Source organism: Drosophila subpulchrella, chromosome 3R (genome assembly GCF_014743375.2).
Source record: "Drosophila subpulchrella strain 33 F10 #4 breed RU33 chromosome 3R, RU_Dsub_v1.1 Primary Assembly, whole genome shotgun sequence".
NCBI classification, from domain to species: Eukaryota; Metazoa; Arthropoda; class Insecta; order Diptera; family Drosophilidae; genus Drosophila; species Drosophila subpulchrella.
In genome coordinates this window covers 18,411,023-18,427,662 of record NC_050609.1, presented here as the reverse complement: position 1 = coordinate 18,427,662, position 16,640 = coordinate 18,411,023, and the positions used below count along the sequence as shown (strand labels likewise).

General features: G+C 39.8%; 7 protein-coding genes across 10 annotated transcripts; 5 read left to right on the top strand and 2 right to left on the bottom strand.

Moving 5' to 3' along the window:
* The first annotated feature begins 3 nt into the window (after positions 1-3).
* Positions 4-2,372, top strand: LOC119554037 (prolyl 4-hydroxylase subunit alpha-2-like). The gene is given in 7 exon segments (XM_037864764.1): positions 4-201; positions 253-392; positions 448-598; positions 655-854; positions 909-1,564; positions 1,919-2,084; positions 2,144-2,372. Coding segments are annotated over 7 exon segments (1,608 nt in total). The 5' UTR covers positions 4-13; the 3' UTR covers positions 2,251-2,372.
* Positions 2,373-2,455: 83 nt separating this feature from the next.
* Positions 2,456-4,409, top strand: LOC119554029 (prolyl 4-hydroxylase subunit alpha-1-like). Its single transcript, XM_037864749.1, has 7 exons — positions 2,456-2,655; positions 2,714-2,853; positions 2,905-3,055; positions 3,109-3,308; positions 3,364-4,016; positions 4,078-4,243; positions 4,303-4,409. The coding sequence occupies exons 1-7, from the start codon at positions 2,456-2,458 to the stop codon at positions 4,407-4,409; spliced, it is 1,617 nt and encodes a 538-aa protein (XP_037720677.1).
* Positions 4,410-4,630: 221 nt separating this feature from the next.
* LOC119554915 (prolyl 4-hydroxylase subunit alpha-1-like) lies at positions 4,631-7,262 on the top strand. Of its 3 annotated transcripts, none has more exons than XM_037866022.1 (7): positions 4,631-4,839; positions 4,891-5,030; positions 5,083-5,233; positions 5,282-5,481; positions 5,535-6,193; positions 6,247-6,412; positions 6,789-7,257. In XM_037866022.1, the coding sequence occupies exons 1-7, from the start codon at positions 4,640-4,642 to the stop codon at positions 6,893-6,895; spliced, it is 1,623 nt and encodes a 540-aa protein (XP_037721950.1). In that variant the 5' UTR covers positions 4,631-4,639; the 3' UTR covers positions 6,896-7,257. The 3 variants fall into 3 exon arrangements, with proteins under 3 accessions (XP_037721950.1, XP_037721958.1, XP_037721967.1); XM_037866030.1 differs by having other exon boundaries at positions 4,711-4,839; positions 4,904-5,030; positions 6,789-7,259; XM_037866039.1 differs by lacking the exon at positions 4,891-5,030 and having other exon boundaries at positions 4,724-4,839; positions 6,789-7,262.
* LOC119554155 (prolyl 4-hydroxylase subunit alpha-2) lies at positions 6,955-9,206 on the bottom strand. Its single transcript, XM_037864947.1, has 9 exons — positions 9,037-9,206; positions 8,827-8,978; positions 8,590-8,761; positions 8,331-8,533; positions 7,980-8,139; positions 7,777-7,928; positions 7,573-7,723; positions 7,311-7,510; positions 6,955-7,250 (listed from the first exon to the last, which is right to left on the bottom strand). The coding sequence occupies exons 1-9, from the start codon at positions 9,198-9,200 to the stop codon at positions 6,970-6,972; spliced, it is 1,635 nt and encodes a 544-aa protein (XP_037720875.1). The 5' UTR covers positions 9,201-9,206; the 3' UTR covers positions 6,955-6,969.
* A 71-nt stretch (positions 9,207-9,277) lies between these two features.
* LOC119554135 (prolyl 4-hydroxylase subunit alpha-1) lies at positions 9,278-11,334 on the bottom strand. The gene is made up of 9 exons (XM_037864914.1): positions 11,138-11,334; positions 10,951-11,084; positions 10,748-10,898; positions 10,499-10,698; positions 10,315-10,442; positions 9,816-10,259; positions 9,718-9,765; positions 9,492-9,657; positions 9,278-9,438 (listed from the first exon to the last, which is right to left on the bottom strand). The coding sequence occupies exons 1-9, from the start codon at positions 11,332-11,334 to the stop codon at positions 9,374-9,376; spliced, it is 1,533 nt and encodes a 510-aa protein (XP_037720842.1). The 3' UTR covers positions 9,278-9,373.
* A 168-nt stretch (positions 11,335-11,502) lies between these two features.
* Positions 11,503-14,542, top strand: LOC119555715 (prolyl 4-hydroxylase subunit alpha-1-like). 2 transcript variants are annotated; one of them, XM_037867412.1, is made up of 7 exons: positions 11,503-11,874; positions 11,934-12,612; positions 12,668-13,117; positions 13,174-13,233; positions 13,308-13,473; positions 13,536-13,644; positions 14,451-14,542. In XM_037867412.1, exons 1-6 carry the CDS (start codon positions 11,684-11,686, stop codon positions 13,631-13,633), a joined length of 1,644 nt encoding a protein of 547 aa, XP_037723340.1. In that variant the 5' UTR covers positions 11,503-11,683; the 3' UTR covers positions 13,634-13,644; positions 14,451-14,542. The 2 variants fall into 2 exon arrangements, with proteins under 2 accessions (XP_037723340.1, XP_037723331.1); XM_037867403.1 differs by lacking the exon at positions 14,451-14,542 and having other exon boundaries at positions 13,536-13,693.
* LOC119555725 (prolyl 4-hydroxylase subunit alpha-1-like) lies at positions 14,215-16,581 on the top strand. Its single transcript, XM_037867420.1, has 6 exons — positions 14,215-14,384; positions 14,451-15,126; positions 15,182-15,631; positions 15,688-15,747; positions 16,237-16,402; positions 16,473-16,581. The coding sequence occupies exons 1-6, from the start codon at positions 14,215-14,217 to the stop codon at positions 16,568-16,570; spliced, it is 1,620 nt and encodes a 539-aa protein (XP_037723348.1). The 3' UTR covers positions 16,571-16,581.
* Positions 16,582-16,640: the final 59 nt, after the last annotated feature.

Below are 16,640 nucleotides of genomic sequence, written 5' to 3'. Positions count from 1 at the left end.
TGTACGATGCAGAATGAGGTTTTCGATGCTGCTAGGCCTTCTTTCTTTAATTCTGAGCACGGGTCACAATGACGCCTCTCAGCAGCGCTATTCAAGATCAGTGGTGAATATGGACGACCTATTGAAAACAGAAGATGATCTGGTCCAAAATTTAGAAAAGTACACAGCTGTGCTCTCACAGAAGGCAAAAATCATTAGGTGGTGAGTTAGAGAGGTCATAACTCTATACCATAACTTATTTAATCCTTAAAGGGGAATCCACCAGATGGAGGAACTGCACCGGAAGAGAAAGATATTATGGAACAGCCCTTTTATCACTTACTCCCTCATTCGTCACATGCAGGCTGATTGGTTGATGTGGCTGGAATATCTAGAAAATTCTGAGGGAATGAGTTCGTGTGATTCCCTTAAAGGTGTTTTTCAGTTGTTGAGTGTCCCTTCTTCCAGAGCAAGTGGATTATGTAAATGCAACAAAGGATATCTTGCCGCAGGACTATGACTTTGAGGATGCTGCTGATGCAATTAGAAGATTACAGAGAACCTACGTGATGTTATCCAAAGACATAGCCAAGGGCTTGCTGAACGGGGTGCAATACAAGTATGTTTCCAACACCTTTTTAAAGGTAAAAGTTTGTAAGCCGAATTAATTATTAGCGCTTCACTGGCATCTATTGATTGCCTAGCAATGGCTCATCACTTAATGAAGCAATCGCGCTGGTCGTTTGCAAATCAGTGGATTCTGGCAGGTATTGAAGCCCAGGATCACCAAGGTTCTGAAACGGAGATGCAGTTACTGACGGGACCAACGAAGGCTGAACTCTATAGAAACCTGGGAAAAGTGCAAATAGAGCAGGGTGAGTAAATAACACAAAATCATAATATTCGCAATGAAAATCTCGGGAGGGTAGGTAGACTAGAAGAAGCCTTGGAAGCTTATCAGGCTGCCCTGGATCTTTCACCCCATAATGTGGAAGTATTCCAGGAATATCAGAACTTAAGAAGTAGAGCTCTTACATTATGACTAACCGACCCGATAAGAGAGGAACCAGATGATGATATTGAAGATATGCAATTGCCGCCCTGTTGCAGTGGTCACTGTAAGGTGCCTTGTAAACTTAAAAGACTATATTGTGTGTATAATCATGTTACCGCTCCGTTCCTGGTAATTTCCCCCATCAAAACGGAGATCCTCTCGCTTGATCCCTTTATGGTGCTCCTCCATGACATGGTGTCCCCAAAGGAGAGTGCTTTTATACGATCTTCCAGTAAAAAGCTCCTGATGCCATCCGCAACAGTCAACGCCGCCGATCCAGACAACTTTGTTGTCGGGAAAGTCCGCACTTCAAAGGCCGTTTGGTTCGATAGCGATGCCAATGAGGTGACTTTAAAGCTCACCCAACGCTTGGAGGATGCAACTGGTCTGGATATGAACCATTCGGAGCCTTTACAGGTTATGAACTATGGTATAGGAGGCTTCTTCGAAAGCCATTATGACTTATTTCTGTCGGATGAACAACCATTACCTGAGGGATACGTTGATCGAATGGCTACCACTCTTTTCTACGTAAGTAATTTAAGCTTTGAGTTTCGATACATATTTTACTCGTAGAGTAAAAGGGAAAATTGTGGAACACTTTCGGTGAAGATAAAAAATATTAGATAAGGAAATATAAATATAAAATACCCTTGTAAATAGTTTTAAAGTTATTTTGTATTTAAACCTGATGCTCGTTTTAACGAGTGTGATCCTAAAAAGTTAAAAAAACCATATCTGGCAATATTTTAAATTCTTACGTTTTTGAATTTGAATAAATTTGTTGTAAAATCTTTTTAACAGAGCAAAGTGAGTTTCGTAGTGGGGGCCTATGAGAGCAGCCTTTTTTCTTGTTTTAATATTTGATTCAATTCTTACCTCCAGCTAAAAGATGTTCCACAAGGTGGTGGCACCTATTTCCCAGGACTAAACATCACTGTTTTTCCGAAGTTTGGAACGGTTCTATTCTGGTACAATTTGGACACGAAGGGAAATCTGCAAATCCGAACAATGCACACCGGCTGTCCTGTCATCGTAGGCTCGAAATGGGGTTTGTAGAGAAACAATTAGATCTTTTCATTTCTCGTGAGCTCATTTTATACTTTTTAGTCGTCAGCAAGTGGATATACGACAAAGGACAAGAGCTAAGAAGGCCCTGTGTCAAAGAGAGTTCAAACACAAGATTTGTATCATCCATAGAAAGGCTTATTATCTAGCCTATTATGCTAAGTTAGCTTATTATTTTATTGTTCTTAATATAGGTGACTGTAAAAGGTTTACGTTAAAGTTTTTTTAAAAGCGCTAAAAAAAAAATATTGTAGTGTAAGGTGAAACTAATAGCCGAATAAATTTAATTTTGAAAAAACAAACTACGAGCCCTCATAGTTTTATTTCCTTTCCTTGCGATAAGTAGGCTTCAGAATGCTGATCGGCAGTTTAGTACTTCTGGGAATAATTTCTCAGACCCTAAGTTCCGAACCGGTGCTCGAGGAAGATAAAAAACAGCGCTATTCAAGATCTGTGGTGACTATGGACGAATTGTTAGTACTGGAGGATTATTTGACTGAAAATCTGGGAAACTTCGCTGAATGGCTTTCCCGGAAGGCCATAACCATACGATCGTAAGTAAACACGTCTATACCAATAATCAAGGCCTTTAAGGCATTGTAAGCTCCAAAGGGGAATCTACCAGATGAAGAAAAGGCACCTGGCTTACAGAAAACATGTGTTCAATCCGTTTGAGAGTTATTCCCTCATTCGGCACATGCAATCGGATTGGTTAATGTGGCAATTGTTCCTCGAAAAGCCTGTTGGTCAAGGTTGGTAATTCTTTTCTAGGTAGGTATCCTTCTTGAGCGTATCTTTTTTAGACCAACTGGCTTATGTAGAGTCAATAAAGTCTAAGTTGCCACAGCAACATGACTTTTTCGATGCAGCTGAAGGGTTAAGAAAACTGCAAGCGACATACATGATGGCAACTAAAGACGTAGCCAAGGGCTTGCTAGATGGTGTGCAATACAAGTAAGTGTTGTTTTCCCTATCAAGGTAGTCCATTATTTCTGTCGACTTCTTAGCTCTTACTTGGCATCAATTGATTGCCTTGCGATGGCTAATCACCTTTTGGATGAATGGTGGTTGCCAGAAGCCGAGGGATGGATTCTTTCAGGTATCGAAGCTCACGATCGTGGAGGTTCCCAAACAGAGATGCAGTTGCTGAGGGGTCCACTAAAAACAGAACTCTACAGAACCCAGGGAAAGGTGCGAAACGATCAGGGTGAGTAAAAACGTTAAGCTCAAAGGGGTTCAGAAGACAGCTTCATTCATTATAGAAAATTATATGGGTGCCCTGCAAGCCTATCAGACTGCCCTTAAACACTCGCCCCATGACTCAAAAATATTTATGGAGTATCGAAACCTGGAACGAAGAGTTCTAATGTTATCAGGAATCGAACCAGAAGACGAAGAGGAGGAGGCTGACGACATTCAATTTCTACCGGCCTGTTGTAGTGGTCGCTGTGAGGTTGTCCGACAACTCAAGAGGCTTTATTGCGTGTACAACCATGTAACTGCCCCATTCCTGCGGCTATCCCCCATCAAAACGGAGATTCTCTCGATTGAACCCTTCGTGGCGTTCCTACATGATATGGTCTCCAAAAAAGAGGGTGCTCTAATACGATCTTCCAGCAAAAAACACTTGTTGCCGTCCGCCGTAGCTGCGGTCGATGCACCTAAGGAAGAATACCGGATCGCCAGCTCTCGTACCTCCAAGTCTGTTTGGTATCCCAACGACTTCAACAACGCGACCTTGAAGATATCTGAGCGCTTGGAAGAAGCAACTGGACTGAATATGTTTCATACGGAGTATTTTCAGGTCATGAACTACGGATTGGGCGGCTACTTCGAGACACATATAGATATGCTGCTCTCAAACGAAACCAGATTCAACGGAACCCGAGATCGTATAGCTACCGCACTTTTATATGTTGGTATTTTTCGATTTTTAAAGAACTCTATTATCATATTTATTATCAAACGTTTTTTAGTTAAGTGATGTCCCCCAAGGAGGTGGCACCCACTTCCCAAAACTAAACCTCACGGTATTTCCCAAGGCAGGATCGGTGCTCTTCTGGTACAACTTGGACTTCAAGGGGAATGACGCCATGAATACCCTCCACACAGGATGCCCGGTCATAGTGGGCTCAAAATGGGGTTTGTATTCATAGAATTGGATTTTTTTTTTATATTTAAGCTTGGTTTAATCTTTGCAGTTGTCAGTAAGTGGGTCACAGATATGGGACAAGAGTTCAGAAGGCCCTGCACTGAATCGATTTCAAACGCTAAACACTTTAACTCTGTTGAAAAACTTTTAATGTAATTTTTATGTTATATTTAGATAAATGACAATATAATTTAAAAACAAAATGCTTATAATTGTATTTAAATATAATCCTAATACTTACTCCTTTTTATTAGAGTCCATAATTAATTAGCTATGGAAAATGCTCTTCAAGTAAAACTAATGTGTGTGCAAATGAAATTATAATCTTAGTTAACGTTCTTGGAATTTTACCTTCCAGTACTAGTTTCCGTTTGCGGAAATCGAAAATGCTGATCTATAGACTGCTGTTAATGGGTATTCTTTCTCGGGGGCTAAGTCTTTCTCAGGTGTTGGAAGAGAGTACCGAACAGCGATATTCAAGATCTGTGGCCAATATGGATGAGTTACTGAAAATGGAAGACGATCTAACTGGCAACTTGGAAAAATATAAGGAACAGCTATCCCATAAAGCCGAAACCATTAGGAGGTGAGTGCGGGAGACTCACATTTTAATCCACAACTTATGTAAGCCTTGAAGGGGAATTCACCAGATGAAGGAAATGCTACGGAAAAGAAAGTCTTTTTGGAATAACCCTTTCATCGCATACTCCCTCATTCGTCATATGCAGGCTGATTGGTTGATGTGGCAAGAGTATCTGGAGAAGCCTGTGGGCTTGGGTTCGAAATTTGCCTAAAGTTTTTATTCAGTTCTTAAAATCCTCTTTTTCAGAGCAACTTGCTTATATGCAGTCCCGAAATCTGACGATGCCACGGGAACATGACTTTATGGATGCCGCTGATGGAGTTACCAGAATGCAGGGGACTTACCAACTTTTGGCGAGTGATATAGCCAATGGTTTGCTGGATAGAGCGCAGTACAAGTGTGTCTAGTATTTTTAGTTAGGGTGAAAGCTTTAACCGACTATTAGCTCCTCACTGGCAGCCATTGATTGTCTGGAATTGGGTCGCGATATGATACATCAAAATTATTTACCATCAGCGGAGCAATGGATTCTGGCAGGCATTGAGGCTTATGATCGACCAGGTCCTCAGATGGAAATGCAGTTGCTAAGAGGACCTAAAAAGGCGGATCTTTATAATATACTTGGACAAGTGCGGGCTGAACTGGGTTAGTATAAATTGGAGGCAGCAGAGTTTTTGACATCCCTTATTTCCTTTTAGAAAAGCATGATGGTGCCTTTGAAGCCTATCATAAGGCCCTGAAAGAGACGCCCCACGACCTGAAAATTTATCAGGAATATCGTGCCTATGAAAAAGGACTTCTTACGTCTCCTGAAAAAAGACCAGATACATTAAAACAAGATGAGGAAGACGAAGCTTACGTTCGGGAACAGTTACCAAACTGCTGCAGTGGTCGCTGTGAAGTGCCCCCAAAACTTAGAAAACTATATTGCTTGTACAACCGTGTAACTTCCCCATTCCTGCGACTGGCACCCATCAAAACGGAGATACTCTCAATTGATCCTTTCATAACTCTCCTTCACGATATGATCTCCGCAAAGGAAAGTGATTTAATTCGGTCTTCAAGCAAGGAACATATTTTGCCATCCAACTATTACAGTGGCGAAGTGCAGGCCCTTGTAGTCGGCTCATCGCGCTTTTCAAAATCTGTTTGGTATAAAAATAGTTATAGCAAGGCGACCTTAAAAATAACTGAACGCTTGCAAGATGCAACTGGTCTAGATATGAACCACACGGAGCTCTTTCAGGTCATCAACTATGGGTTAGGTGGCTTCTTTGAGACGCATATGGACTTGAAGCTTTCCGACAAGGACAGATTCCAAGGAAACGCTGATCGAATGGCTACAGCCATCTTTTATGCAAGTATAATATGTTTAGCCATAAGTTTCTTTATCAAATTTCTTTCCCACAGTTGAGTAATGTCACTCAAGGTGGGGCTACCTACTTCCCAAGTCTTAACATCACGGTTTTTCCAAAGTTCGGTTCGGCTCTCTTCTGGTTCAATTTGGACCACAAGGGTAATCATCAAATGGAAACCATACATACTGGCTGCCCTGTCATCGTGGGTTCCAAATGGGGTTTGTTATTATACAATTTAGGTTTTTATACCCGTAACTCGTAGAGTAAAAGTGAATAATAGATTCGTCGGAAAGTGTATAACAGGTAAAAGGAAAGTATATATATTCTTGATCAGGATCGCTAGCCGAGTCGATCTAGCCATGTCCGTCCTGAAAAAATGTTAACTGAAGTGTATTGATCCCTTCAACACCTATCTCCCACATAACCATATATTGAGATCGCGGGTAGGTGGCGCATTACAATCTCGCTTTGCTGTTTGCATATCTCCATCTCTCTTTGGTCTCTTTAGCTGAGTAACGGGTATATGATAGTCCAGGTACTCGACTATAGCGTTCTTTCTTGTTTTAACCTAACTTATTTGTAAATCCTTTGCAGTTGTGAGCAAGTTTATTGAGGACAATGGACAAGAGTTTAGAAGGCCATGCATGGATTCAAAATCAAACCCTAAAGAGTTTATATCCATTGAGAAACTAATATTCTAGATTTACGTATTATTCGTTGATTTCTTTGCCTGAATCGGAAACCAAAAATAAAATTGATAGGCTATGGATGACCATTAATCGTGGTAAATTACAGACAAGGGATCAATGAAGATAATTTCTGCCTTGTTCGGGGCGAGAAAAAGGTTTACAGATCCGTTCCTAGCGTGATAAAAACAATAAAGGCTTTTGCTTCCTTGAAACCCTTGTTTGTTATTTCCATTATTGAAGTCCATAGAAGAGGGCGGATCAAGCAGAATCTGAAAGCTTAAGTGCTCTTGCATTCTAAGCAGATTTGCATTTCGCGGATTTGACTCCAGAGCAATTTCGACAGTCTCAAGAGCTGTATGCCAGTTTCCTAAGGAATTAGATAAATGAATAATACCAAAATATTGTTTTTAATTATGGTATAACTTACGTTGTCTCACATAAACTTCTGCTAGTTTCAGGTATAAATCAGCGGTATTCAAGTGCGGAAATGCAGAAAGAGGTTTTGTATAGTTAGGATTTTCTAGTATAGATATAGCAACCTGAAGCCACTGCGAGGACTTCTCAAAGTCCCTAATAGCTGTACTGTGATCTGCCATCCGAAGGCAATCGAGAGGAGACAACGAGTATCTAATAAAAATATTCCTAGATAATCATAATGTTTTTTTATTGGAAGGAACTCCATATCATACTTGTATCGATTTCCTAAAATAAAACCTCTTGCAATGTCTCTGGGAAGCAAATCATAAGCGTTGATAATGCTGAAAATTGCCTGACAGACTTCTGTTATATCCTCTTCCACGGGTAGATACTTTGTTTTGGATATGAGGTATTTAATTTCATCTGCGATCCCAGAGTAATCAAAGACTTACATATAGTGAAAGACACTCTCATACCTTTTCCTGGATCCTCCTGCACGAAAAACTGCCAGTGAGTCCAGTCCGATTGCATATGATGTATCAAGGAGTAACTGCCCACTGGACTAGATATAATACCCAATTTGTCATTCTCAAACTGAATGTGATATGTCGCTAAGTCGACAAGAGCTCTGAAAAGGATTGACTAGAATGCCAGTCATGTAAGCTAATTAATAACCTACTCGTTGATTACTCTCAATTTCGTATCCAACGCCTCTATATATTTATCTAAGTGCTCCACCAAATGTACATTAATCTGTAGAAAATTTATTAACTTAAGAATGGTTAAAGCAGGGCAAGTCTCGGACTTAGAAAGGGATATGTAAGCGAAGACCAAACCGACTGATAAAATAGGGACACCCTTCATATTTACGATCTCAACTGAAGACTGATAAATACAATTTTTATCATCGCTTAAAAATTCGTCATACTTAAGCCATGACTAAAATAAATAAATAAATTAAATGAAGTTTTTCTTTTATTTTTGTAGACATCATTTACTACCACTTTTTAGTTACACCTACGATTTCAACGCAGCCTCCTATTAATTTTCTTCACTTTTTCGTAAAGATCCTGCACCTGACTCTCGCTAACAGGGATTATAACTTTATAAACTTCCCTTTCCTCATGGTCGAGATTTTTATAACCATTGAGAGTAGTATTAAGCCAGTCTTCTGCCTGCTCATAGTTTTCCTGGTCGTACGCATACTGAGCGATTTCCAGGGATTCCATTGGACTATTTGAGTACACAAATTAGTTTTAATTGCTTGAGAATATTTGGCACTTTCTTACCTAAACAGAGCACCTTCTTCTAGAACTTCACTTTCCTGTCCTATAATTCCTTCGTTCGAATTCACATAATCGTCTTCCTGTTTTTGAAAATCTATAGCTTCCTTGATCGAATCCATGTATTCACCTTTCGTTGGAATCTTGGAAAGTAACTCTCGAATCTCGCCGACTTGCTCTTGGAATTTATATAAAAGGGTTGGCTTAATACTATAATTTATAGAACTTCCTGTTGAATATTACCTGTAGCCAAAGGCCTCACCATTAGTTTTCTCCAAATTGGCCAATCAAAGTGCAAGTGGTGCAATAAAGAGTAGCTATTAATAGGATTGCCCAAATATTTTTCACGATCGTTTCCCACTTTAGCTAGTTCAGATTTTCTATCATCTATATAGCTTTACAATGAAGTAGTTACATCTATTTATAAAATATGAATTAATAGTAATTACTTACCGATTTAACACACTTATATGGCCTTGCAGTTCCTCAGAATAGCTTTTCAATTCTGTCATGAGTTGCCAATCGAGATCGAAATAATTTTCCATCTTCGTAGTGCAGACCCAATTCGGAAAAATTATTGCCACCAAAACAGTAAAAAATCTAACAACGATCCTCATGGCTAAACCGGAAAAACAATACTAATCTTGAGAGTACAAAAGCTTGTATAAAAGTAGCGTGACAAACAAGATTTTTTATTGCAGGGTCTACACAATAAATTAATTTTGTATACATAAACCTAAATATTATATTTGAACGATTAAGAGCCAAACCCATACTCGAAACGATTTAACTAAATGCTCTTCAAACATGGCCTTCTAAAAACTTGCTTATCTTCTCTTATCCACTTGGTCATGACTACGAAAATGGATTTAAGATGGTATGTTAGGTAATACGTTTCAAGTTCTTACCCCATCTGGAACCCACTATGGTGGGACAAGCTGAGTGGCCTGTCCTCCTGTCGCCGTCACCCTTGTGATCAAGATTATACCAAATAAGTGCAGAGCCCTTCTTGGGGAAAATTGAAACTTTAAGACTCGGAAATATAGTGGCTCCTCCATGAGGCACATTGCTTAACTTTGGATGAATATTTCGAGAATGATCAAATATATTTCTTTTTAAACCAGAATTACTTACATAAAATACGGCTGTGGCTATGCGGTCCGGTGAGCTGACATTGTCCTTCTGCATTATAATCCATATTAGGAGAGTGAATAGGTATGTATCATTCTTACCATCGAGTACCCCAAAAAGTCATAATGGATGCCGTAGTACCCGCCTATTCCGTAGTTCATAACCTGAAAGCTCTCCGATTTTTCGAGGTCGAAATTGGTCATGTCCTGAGTCAGTTGGGTCATTCTCTGTATCACCTCGTCCTCGTCTTTTAACCAGGAGCCCTTGGTGGTGCGATCAGGGTCTTCTCTAAGGGCTCCATCAGCGCCATATGTTTTGGCTCGGCTAAGACCACGCTTTGACAGGTTTTGAATGCTGATTATATCCCTTTCGGAGACCACATCATGGTAGAGCACCATATAGGGATCGAGGGATAAAACTTCCATCTTCAGAGGAGCATATCGCAGGAAATATGAGGCAGTGGTGTTGTACAAGCAATAGAGTTTTGTATTGGGACGACACTCAAAAGTGCAGCATTGATGATAGACACCGATTGGGATTTCTTTCTAATTTGTAGAAATATTTTTAAGGCATTCGAGATTTAAGAGGTCCAGTACTCGCTTTTTTATTTGGCTCCTTGCCGATGCGAATGTCCATTTGCAAACGAGATTGAGCTCTTGATAGACTGACCTTTTCCGGCCACTCCTTTAAGGCAGCTTGCAGTTCACTCATGGCCAAATTTCGAGAACCTGTAAGATATAAACATTGTATCAGTAAAAAAATATAGATATCTACCAAATCCCACCTAGTGCATTTTCAAGTTCCGCAAAAAGTTCATAGAAACTGACTAGGGGCACTCCCAGTTGGGTATACAAATCCTCATTTACACGGTCCTCCATATACTTTTCCACACCCACATTTAACCACTCCACGGCAAATTTAAGTTCATTATTCTTGGCCATATCCTTGGCCAGGGTATAACACTCCATTGCGTTAAGCGAGGTGCTTGGAAAAATTACATAAATATGGAATTATGAAAATATATATTGCTTACTTATGATGGATGTTTTGAAAAACTCCCTCGGCCATGTGACGAGTTGGCAGGGAGTAGACCAACTGAATGAGTTTCAAGCCCCTAATGGCCTCCCCAATGTCCTTTTCTGTTGGCATTTCAGGGGCAATAGCAATTATATGCTCCACATAAGCTATTGAAAAGAATGTTTTAGAACATCTTTTTAGGTCTGACGGAATTCTTACTTTCCCATGGCTGCTGTTCCAAATACCACACCCAATTTGAATAATCCGAGTACAGACGACGAATGATCCGAAACGATTCTATCGGATCGGTTGGAAGTTCCTCTTCTTCATCGTACCCCACCATTTCCAAATAGCTTTGGGAAAAAGTTATTAAAGGGCCGCTCTTGAAATACGTTTCTGTACTTACTACTCTATTGTATCCACTCTCTCTTGCAGATCATTAGTAAAGTTCTGTAATATATTCAGCAGATAATACTCATAGGAAATTAGATCTCCCATATCGTGTATAGAGACCGCATAGTTATTCTCTACTAATTTAGTTTCGCCTAGGGAAACTAAAACTATTAAGCAAAATAGGATAAGTAAACTATTTACATTCGCCATCTCGAGATAAACTGAGTTAGACATCCCGGTACATAATTAAAATATGGGTTGTACCATTCAAAATTAACTTGACATGCTTTAATTTCATTTTATTTTACAACACAGACGACAAAAAATCACTACACCTTCAAATACAATGTTTAAATTCAGTTCTATTTTTATCTTGATACAATAAGCGTGTTGCGCTCTGGTTTTCTTAGCGGAAACTTTTCAGACCCACCTACTTTTTTGTCAGACTCACTTTCATTTAGAAATGCCGAAAAAACCAACTGTGTCAATGTCTGCAAAGCTGAATTTAAAAGACAGACGGTCTTTAAACTATTATTTATGAAAGCCAAATCAGTTAAAAATGGAACCCAGAGCTGTGAGAATGTTTCGGCGTTGTATTATTTTTTCGGTACTCTGCTTTATCTCAGTCAATGGGGATTACTTCTCGGCTATTAGTGAACTCGAAAAACTGCTTGACGTGGAGACTTTAATAATAGATAAATTTGATGCATACCTAAAAAGGGCTCAGGAAGAACAGGATAATATCAAAAGGTTTAGCTATATTACAAATATTTAAAATACATTTTCAAGGCCTTCGTTCTTTATAACAGATTTTTGAATCAGATAGAAGAACTGCAAAACGATCGTGGAGATCTCGAGGAATACTTCGCCAATCCCCTTAACTCTTTTATCACCATAAGACGCCTCGTCCACGACTGGAAATTCAATGTTTTTGATCATGTCTTTGAAACTAGTAATTACGATACCTACAAAAGTTCTCTAAGCGAATCTCTGGACAAGATCAAGCAATATAAGGGTCCCAGTCAGGAGGATCTACAAGGTGCCACTCGAGCACTTCTTCGACTGCAGAAAACCTACCAACTACCCACGGATCAGTTGGCCAAAGGAGTACTTCCCGGGGAGAAATATCAACTGAATACCTCTTTGAGTGCCAGTGACTGTTTTGAGCTGGGTAAGAATCTCTGCCAGATTAAGGAGTACTCCTATGGTTCCGAATGGTTACTGGAGGCTACCAAAAGATTGCATGGGGAGCCTCTGGGTTTTATTTCACCCAATGTGAGTGATGTCGAGATTTTGGAGCAGCTATCACCTGCTTTTAACGGCTTGGGCAACCTTAAGCTGGCACACAAACTCAATAATGAAATACTGGATTGGGAGCCTGATCATGAAGAGGCTCTGGAAAACCAGATATTGTATGAAAGTCAATTGGCAAAAGAGCGAATCCTTGGTCCCAAAAAGCCAGTGGATATTAACCAGTTGACAGAAAGAGTAAGTATAATATTTGATTTCCTAACTAAAATCGTATAAAAATCTGTGTTATTAGGAACAAAGGGAAAGCTTCCACCTTTATAAACGCGTTTGCCAAGGAGAACTCCGTCAATCTCCTCGAGAGCTGAGGAATCTCAAGTGCCGACTAAGCCACCAAGGATCTCCTTACCATATTATTTCACCTTTTAAAATGGAACAACTGAATCTGGATCCCTATGTGGCCTATGTTCATGAAATTTTGACAGAAAGTGAAATTCAAATGTTCAAGGACCATGCCAAGGGTCGGATGGAGCGATCAAAAATAGGTCAAGGCGTGAACTCCACCACAACCGAGATCCGCACGAGCCAAAACACCTGGCTGTGGCATGCGGAGAATCCCTGGCTTTCCAATATCATAAGGCGACTGGAGGATTTCACAGGCTTGAGTTCTGAAAGTGCCGAGCCACTCCAGCTTATCAACTACGGAATCGGTGGACAATATGAGCCGCATTATGACTTTACACATGTGTGTTGAACCAGTTTTTCCAATTTAGAGTTCATAGTAATACTTAATTCTTACAGGACGATGGTTATAGTGTCTATGGTTGGAGAGGAAATCGCATCTTGACTGCTATTTTCTATGTGAGTTTTTGCAGTTTTTCAAAATATGATGGAAAATTCTGGCTCCTCATGGTTCTTATTTCTTATTTTTCCAGCTGAATGATGTTGCTCTGGGAGGTGGCACTGCCTTTCCCTTTCTCAAATTGGTTGTTCCCCCCGTGAAGGGCAGCCTTCTAATCTGGTACAATCTACATAGATCCACGTACAAGGACTACCGAACAAGGCACGCGGGTTGTCCCGTTCTCAAGGGATCCAAGTGGAGTAAGTTTTCGTTAAACTTTACAAAAATTAAATGTTCTCTTAACAAACATTATTTCCATCAGTATGTATTGAGCAGTTCCATGTGGGTGGTCAGGAATTCAGGAGACCCTGTGGACTCAACAGCGATGTGGGAAAGTTCGACGACTTGATGGACATATGAGGCCTAATAAAGTAATCATAACATAATCATTTCGAAATAAACACCTTATATGATTCTTAAGAACTCCAAGATATACATTCTGAAAGTTTTTAAATTCATCATAAAAGTTAGGTAACAGCATACAAAGTTCAATCGAATGACTAAAAACTACTAAGCTTCTGTTGCTGCTGCGATTAACAAAAACGTTTAAAAGGCCGAGAAAATTATTGAAAAAGCCATGGCCGGAAATGTGTTGCCAAAGGTCAGACGTCCGAGGACGTGAATTAAACATGACAGTAGTAGAATATATTCACACTTTTACACAGTCGTAATAAATGTTTTGTCTGGCAGTTCCTAGCGATATTTACGTTTTTTGGCGCTAGAGTGGGCGTGACCCATCTAGAATGTGTATGCCCAATCCGAACTTTCTTACTCGATGCTCAGACCCACCTACTTTTTTTTGTAGCCACACTTTCCATTAGAAATGCCGAAAAAACAATTGTGTCAATATTTGTTTAGCTGCACTCATGGCAGACAGGCAGTCTCCAAATTGTTTCGTACGAAACCCAGAACAGAAAGAAATGGAACTCAGAACAGTGAGAATGTTTCGGCTCAGTATTATTTTTTCGGTGCTCTTCCTTACCTCCGTCAGTGGAGATTACTACTCGGCTATAAGTGAACTCGAGAAACTGCTTGACGTGGAGGCTTTTATAGTGGAAAAGTTAGATGAATATCTTGAAAGGGCTCAGCAAGAACAGGATAATATCAAAAGGTGTAGCTTAACTAAAAATATATAAATATATAAACAAATAAAATAATACCTAATTTTTTATAAAAGATTTTTGGGTCACATAGATGAACTGCAAAATGATCGTGGGGATCTGGAAGAATACTTTGGCAATCCCCTCAACTCCTTAATCACCATAAGGCGCCTCGTCCACGATTGGAAGTTCAATGTTTTTGATCCTATCTTTAAAACTAGTAACTTCGATACCTACAAGAGTTCTCTTAGCGATTCTCTTGAGAAGATCAAGTTCAAGGGACCTACACAGGAGGATCTGCAAGGTGCCACTAGTGGACTTTTACGACTGCAGAAAATTTACCAACTGCCCACGGATCAGTTGGCCAAGGGAGTTCTTCCCGGGGAGAAAAATCAGCTGAATACCTCTTTAAGTGCCAGTGACTGTTTTGAGCTGGGTAAGAATCTCTGCCAGATTAAGGAGTACTCCTATGGTTCCGAATGGTTACTGGAGGCTACAAAAAGATTGCATGGGGAACCTCTCGATTTTATTTCACCCAATGTGAGTGATGTCCAGATTTTAGAGCAGCTATCACCTGCTTTTAACGGCTTGGGCAACGTTAAGCTGGCACACAAGCTCAATAATGAAATACTGGATAAGGAGTCTGATCACGAAGAGGCTCTCAAAAACAAGATATTATTTGAAAGTAAACTGGCAAAAGAGCGGATCCTTGGTCCTACAAAGCCAGTGGATCTTAACCAGATGACAGAAAAAGTAAGTATAGTAATTGTTTTGCTAACTAAGATTCTATAAAAATCTCTGTTATCAGGAACAAAAAGAAAGCTTCCAGCTATATAAACGCGTTTGCCAAGGAGAACTCCATCAATCTCCTCGAGAGCAGCGGAGTCTAAAGTGCTGGCGAAGCCACCAAGAAGTTCCCTACTACACAATTTCACCCTTTAAGATAGAGCAACTAAGTCTGGATCCCTATGTGGCCTATGTTCATGAAGTTTTGATGGATAGTGAAATGGAAATGATAATGGACCATGGCAAGGGTCACATGGAGCGCTCGAAAGTGGGTCAATCGGTGAACTCCACCACAACCGAGATCCGCACAAGTCAAAACACCTGGCTTTGGTATGAGGCTAATCCTTGGCTTTCCAAGATCAAGCAGCGACTGGAGGATGTCACCGGTTTGAGTACGGAAAGTGCGGAGCCACTGCAGCTGGTAAACTATGGAATCGGTGGACAATATGAGCCGCACTTTGACTTTATGGACGTGAGTTTATCCAGTTATTTCGATTGAGAGTTCTTAGAAATTTTCTTTTTTCACAGGACGATGGTCATGCTGTCTTTGGTTGGAAGGGTAATCGCCTCTTGACTGCTCTTTTCTATGTGAGTTTTATGTGTCTTTGGCTCAGTGATATATAAAAACAGATTAAAAAAATTCGCTATTTTACCCAAAATAATGGAAAATATTGTCTAAATGTGGAATTTTATACCTTGCTGAGCTCGTAAAAATATTCCCTATCGATTGGCATTAAAGTTAAAAAAAAATTATTTTTGACCCATTTTTGAAAAAAATTGTGATGTTACCCCTTATGAAAAAATGAAAATTTGACCAAAATACTTATTGTCTAAAATCAGGCGGTAAATGACTGGAATAGTTAGTTTAGGTAATCAGCTGTCCAAAACAGTTCGTCATTTGTCTGTGAGACTTATTTTCTTCCAGTTATGACTTAAAAACGATCTATTTTGGCAACAAATCCTGATCCTAAATTCCCAGCCGCAAAGAATCTGCTTTTAAGACTATTTTCCCTCGAAAAGTTTTTTTCTGGATAAATAAAATCATTTCTCTTGGTTAATTGTATTTAATTTGTTCAGATCAATGATGTTGCTCTTGGAGGTGCCACGGCTTTTCCCTTTCTCCGCTTAGCTGTTCCCCCTGTGAAGGGCAGTCTTCTGATCTGGTACAATCTGCATAGATCCACGCACAAGGACTACCGAACAAGGCACGCGGGTTGTCCCGTTCTCAAGGGATCCAAGTGGAGTAAGTTTAACATGTTAACCTAAAACAATATAAATAATACATGTTTTCTTATAAACATTTTTTATTTCAGTATGCAATGAGTGGTTCCATGTGGGTGCACAGGAATTTCGCCGACCCTGTGGACTCAACAGCGATGAAGGGAAGTTCCTAGATTTGAAGGAAAAATGATGCCTACGAATAATAAAATAAACATAACATTCTTATCATCTCGAAATAAATACCTCATCTTCTTTATAAA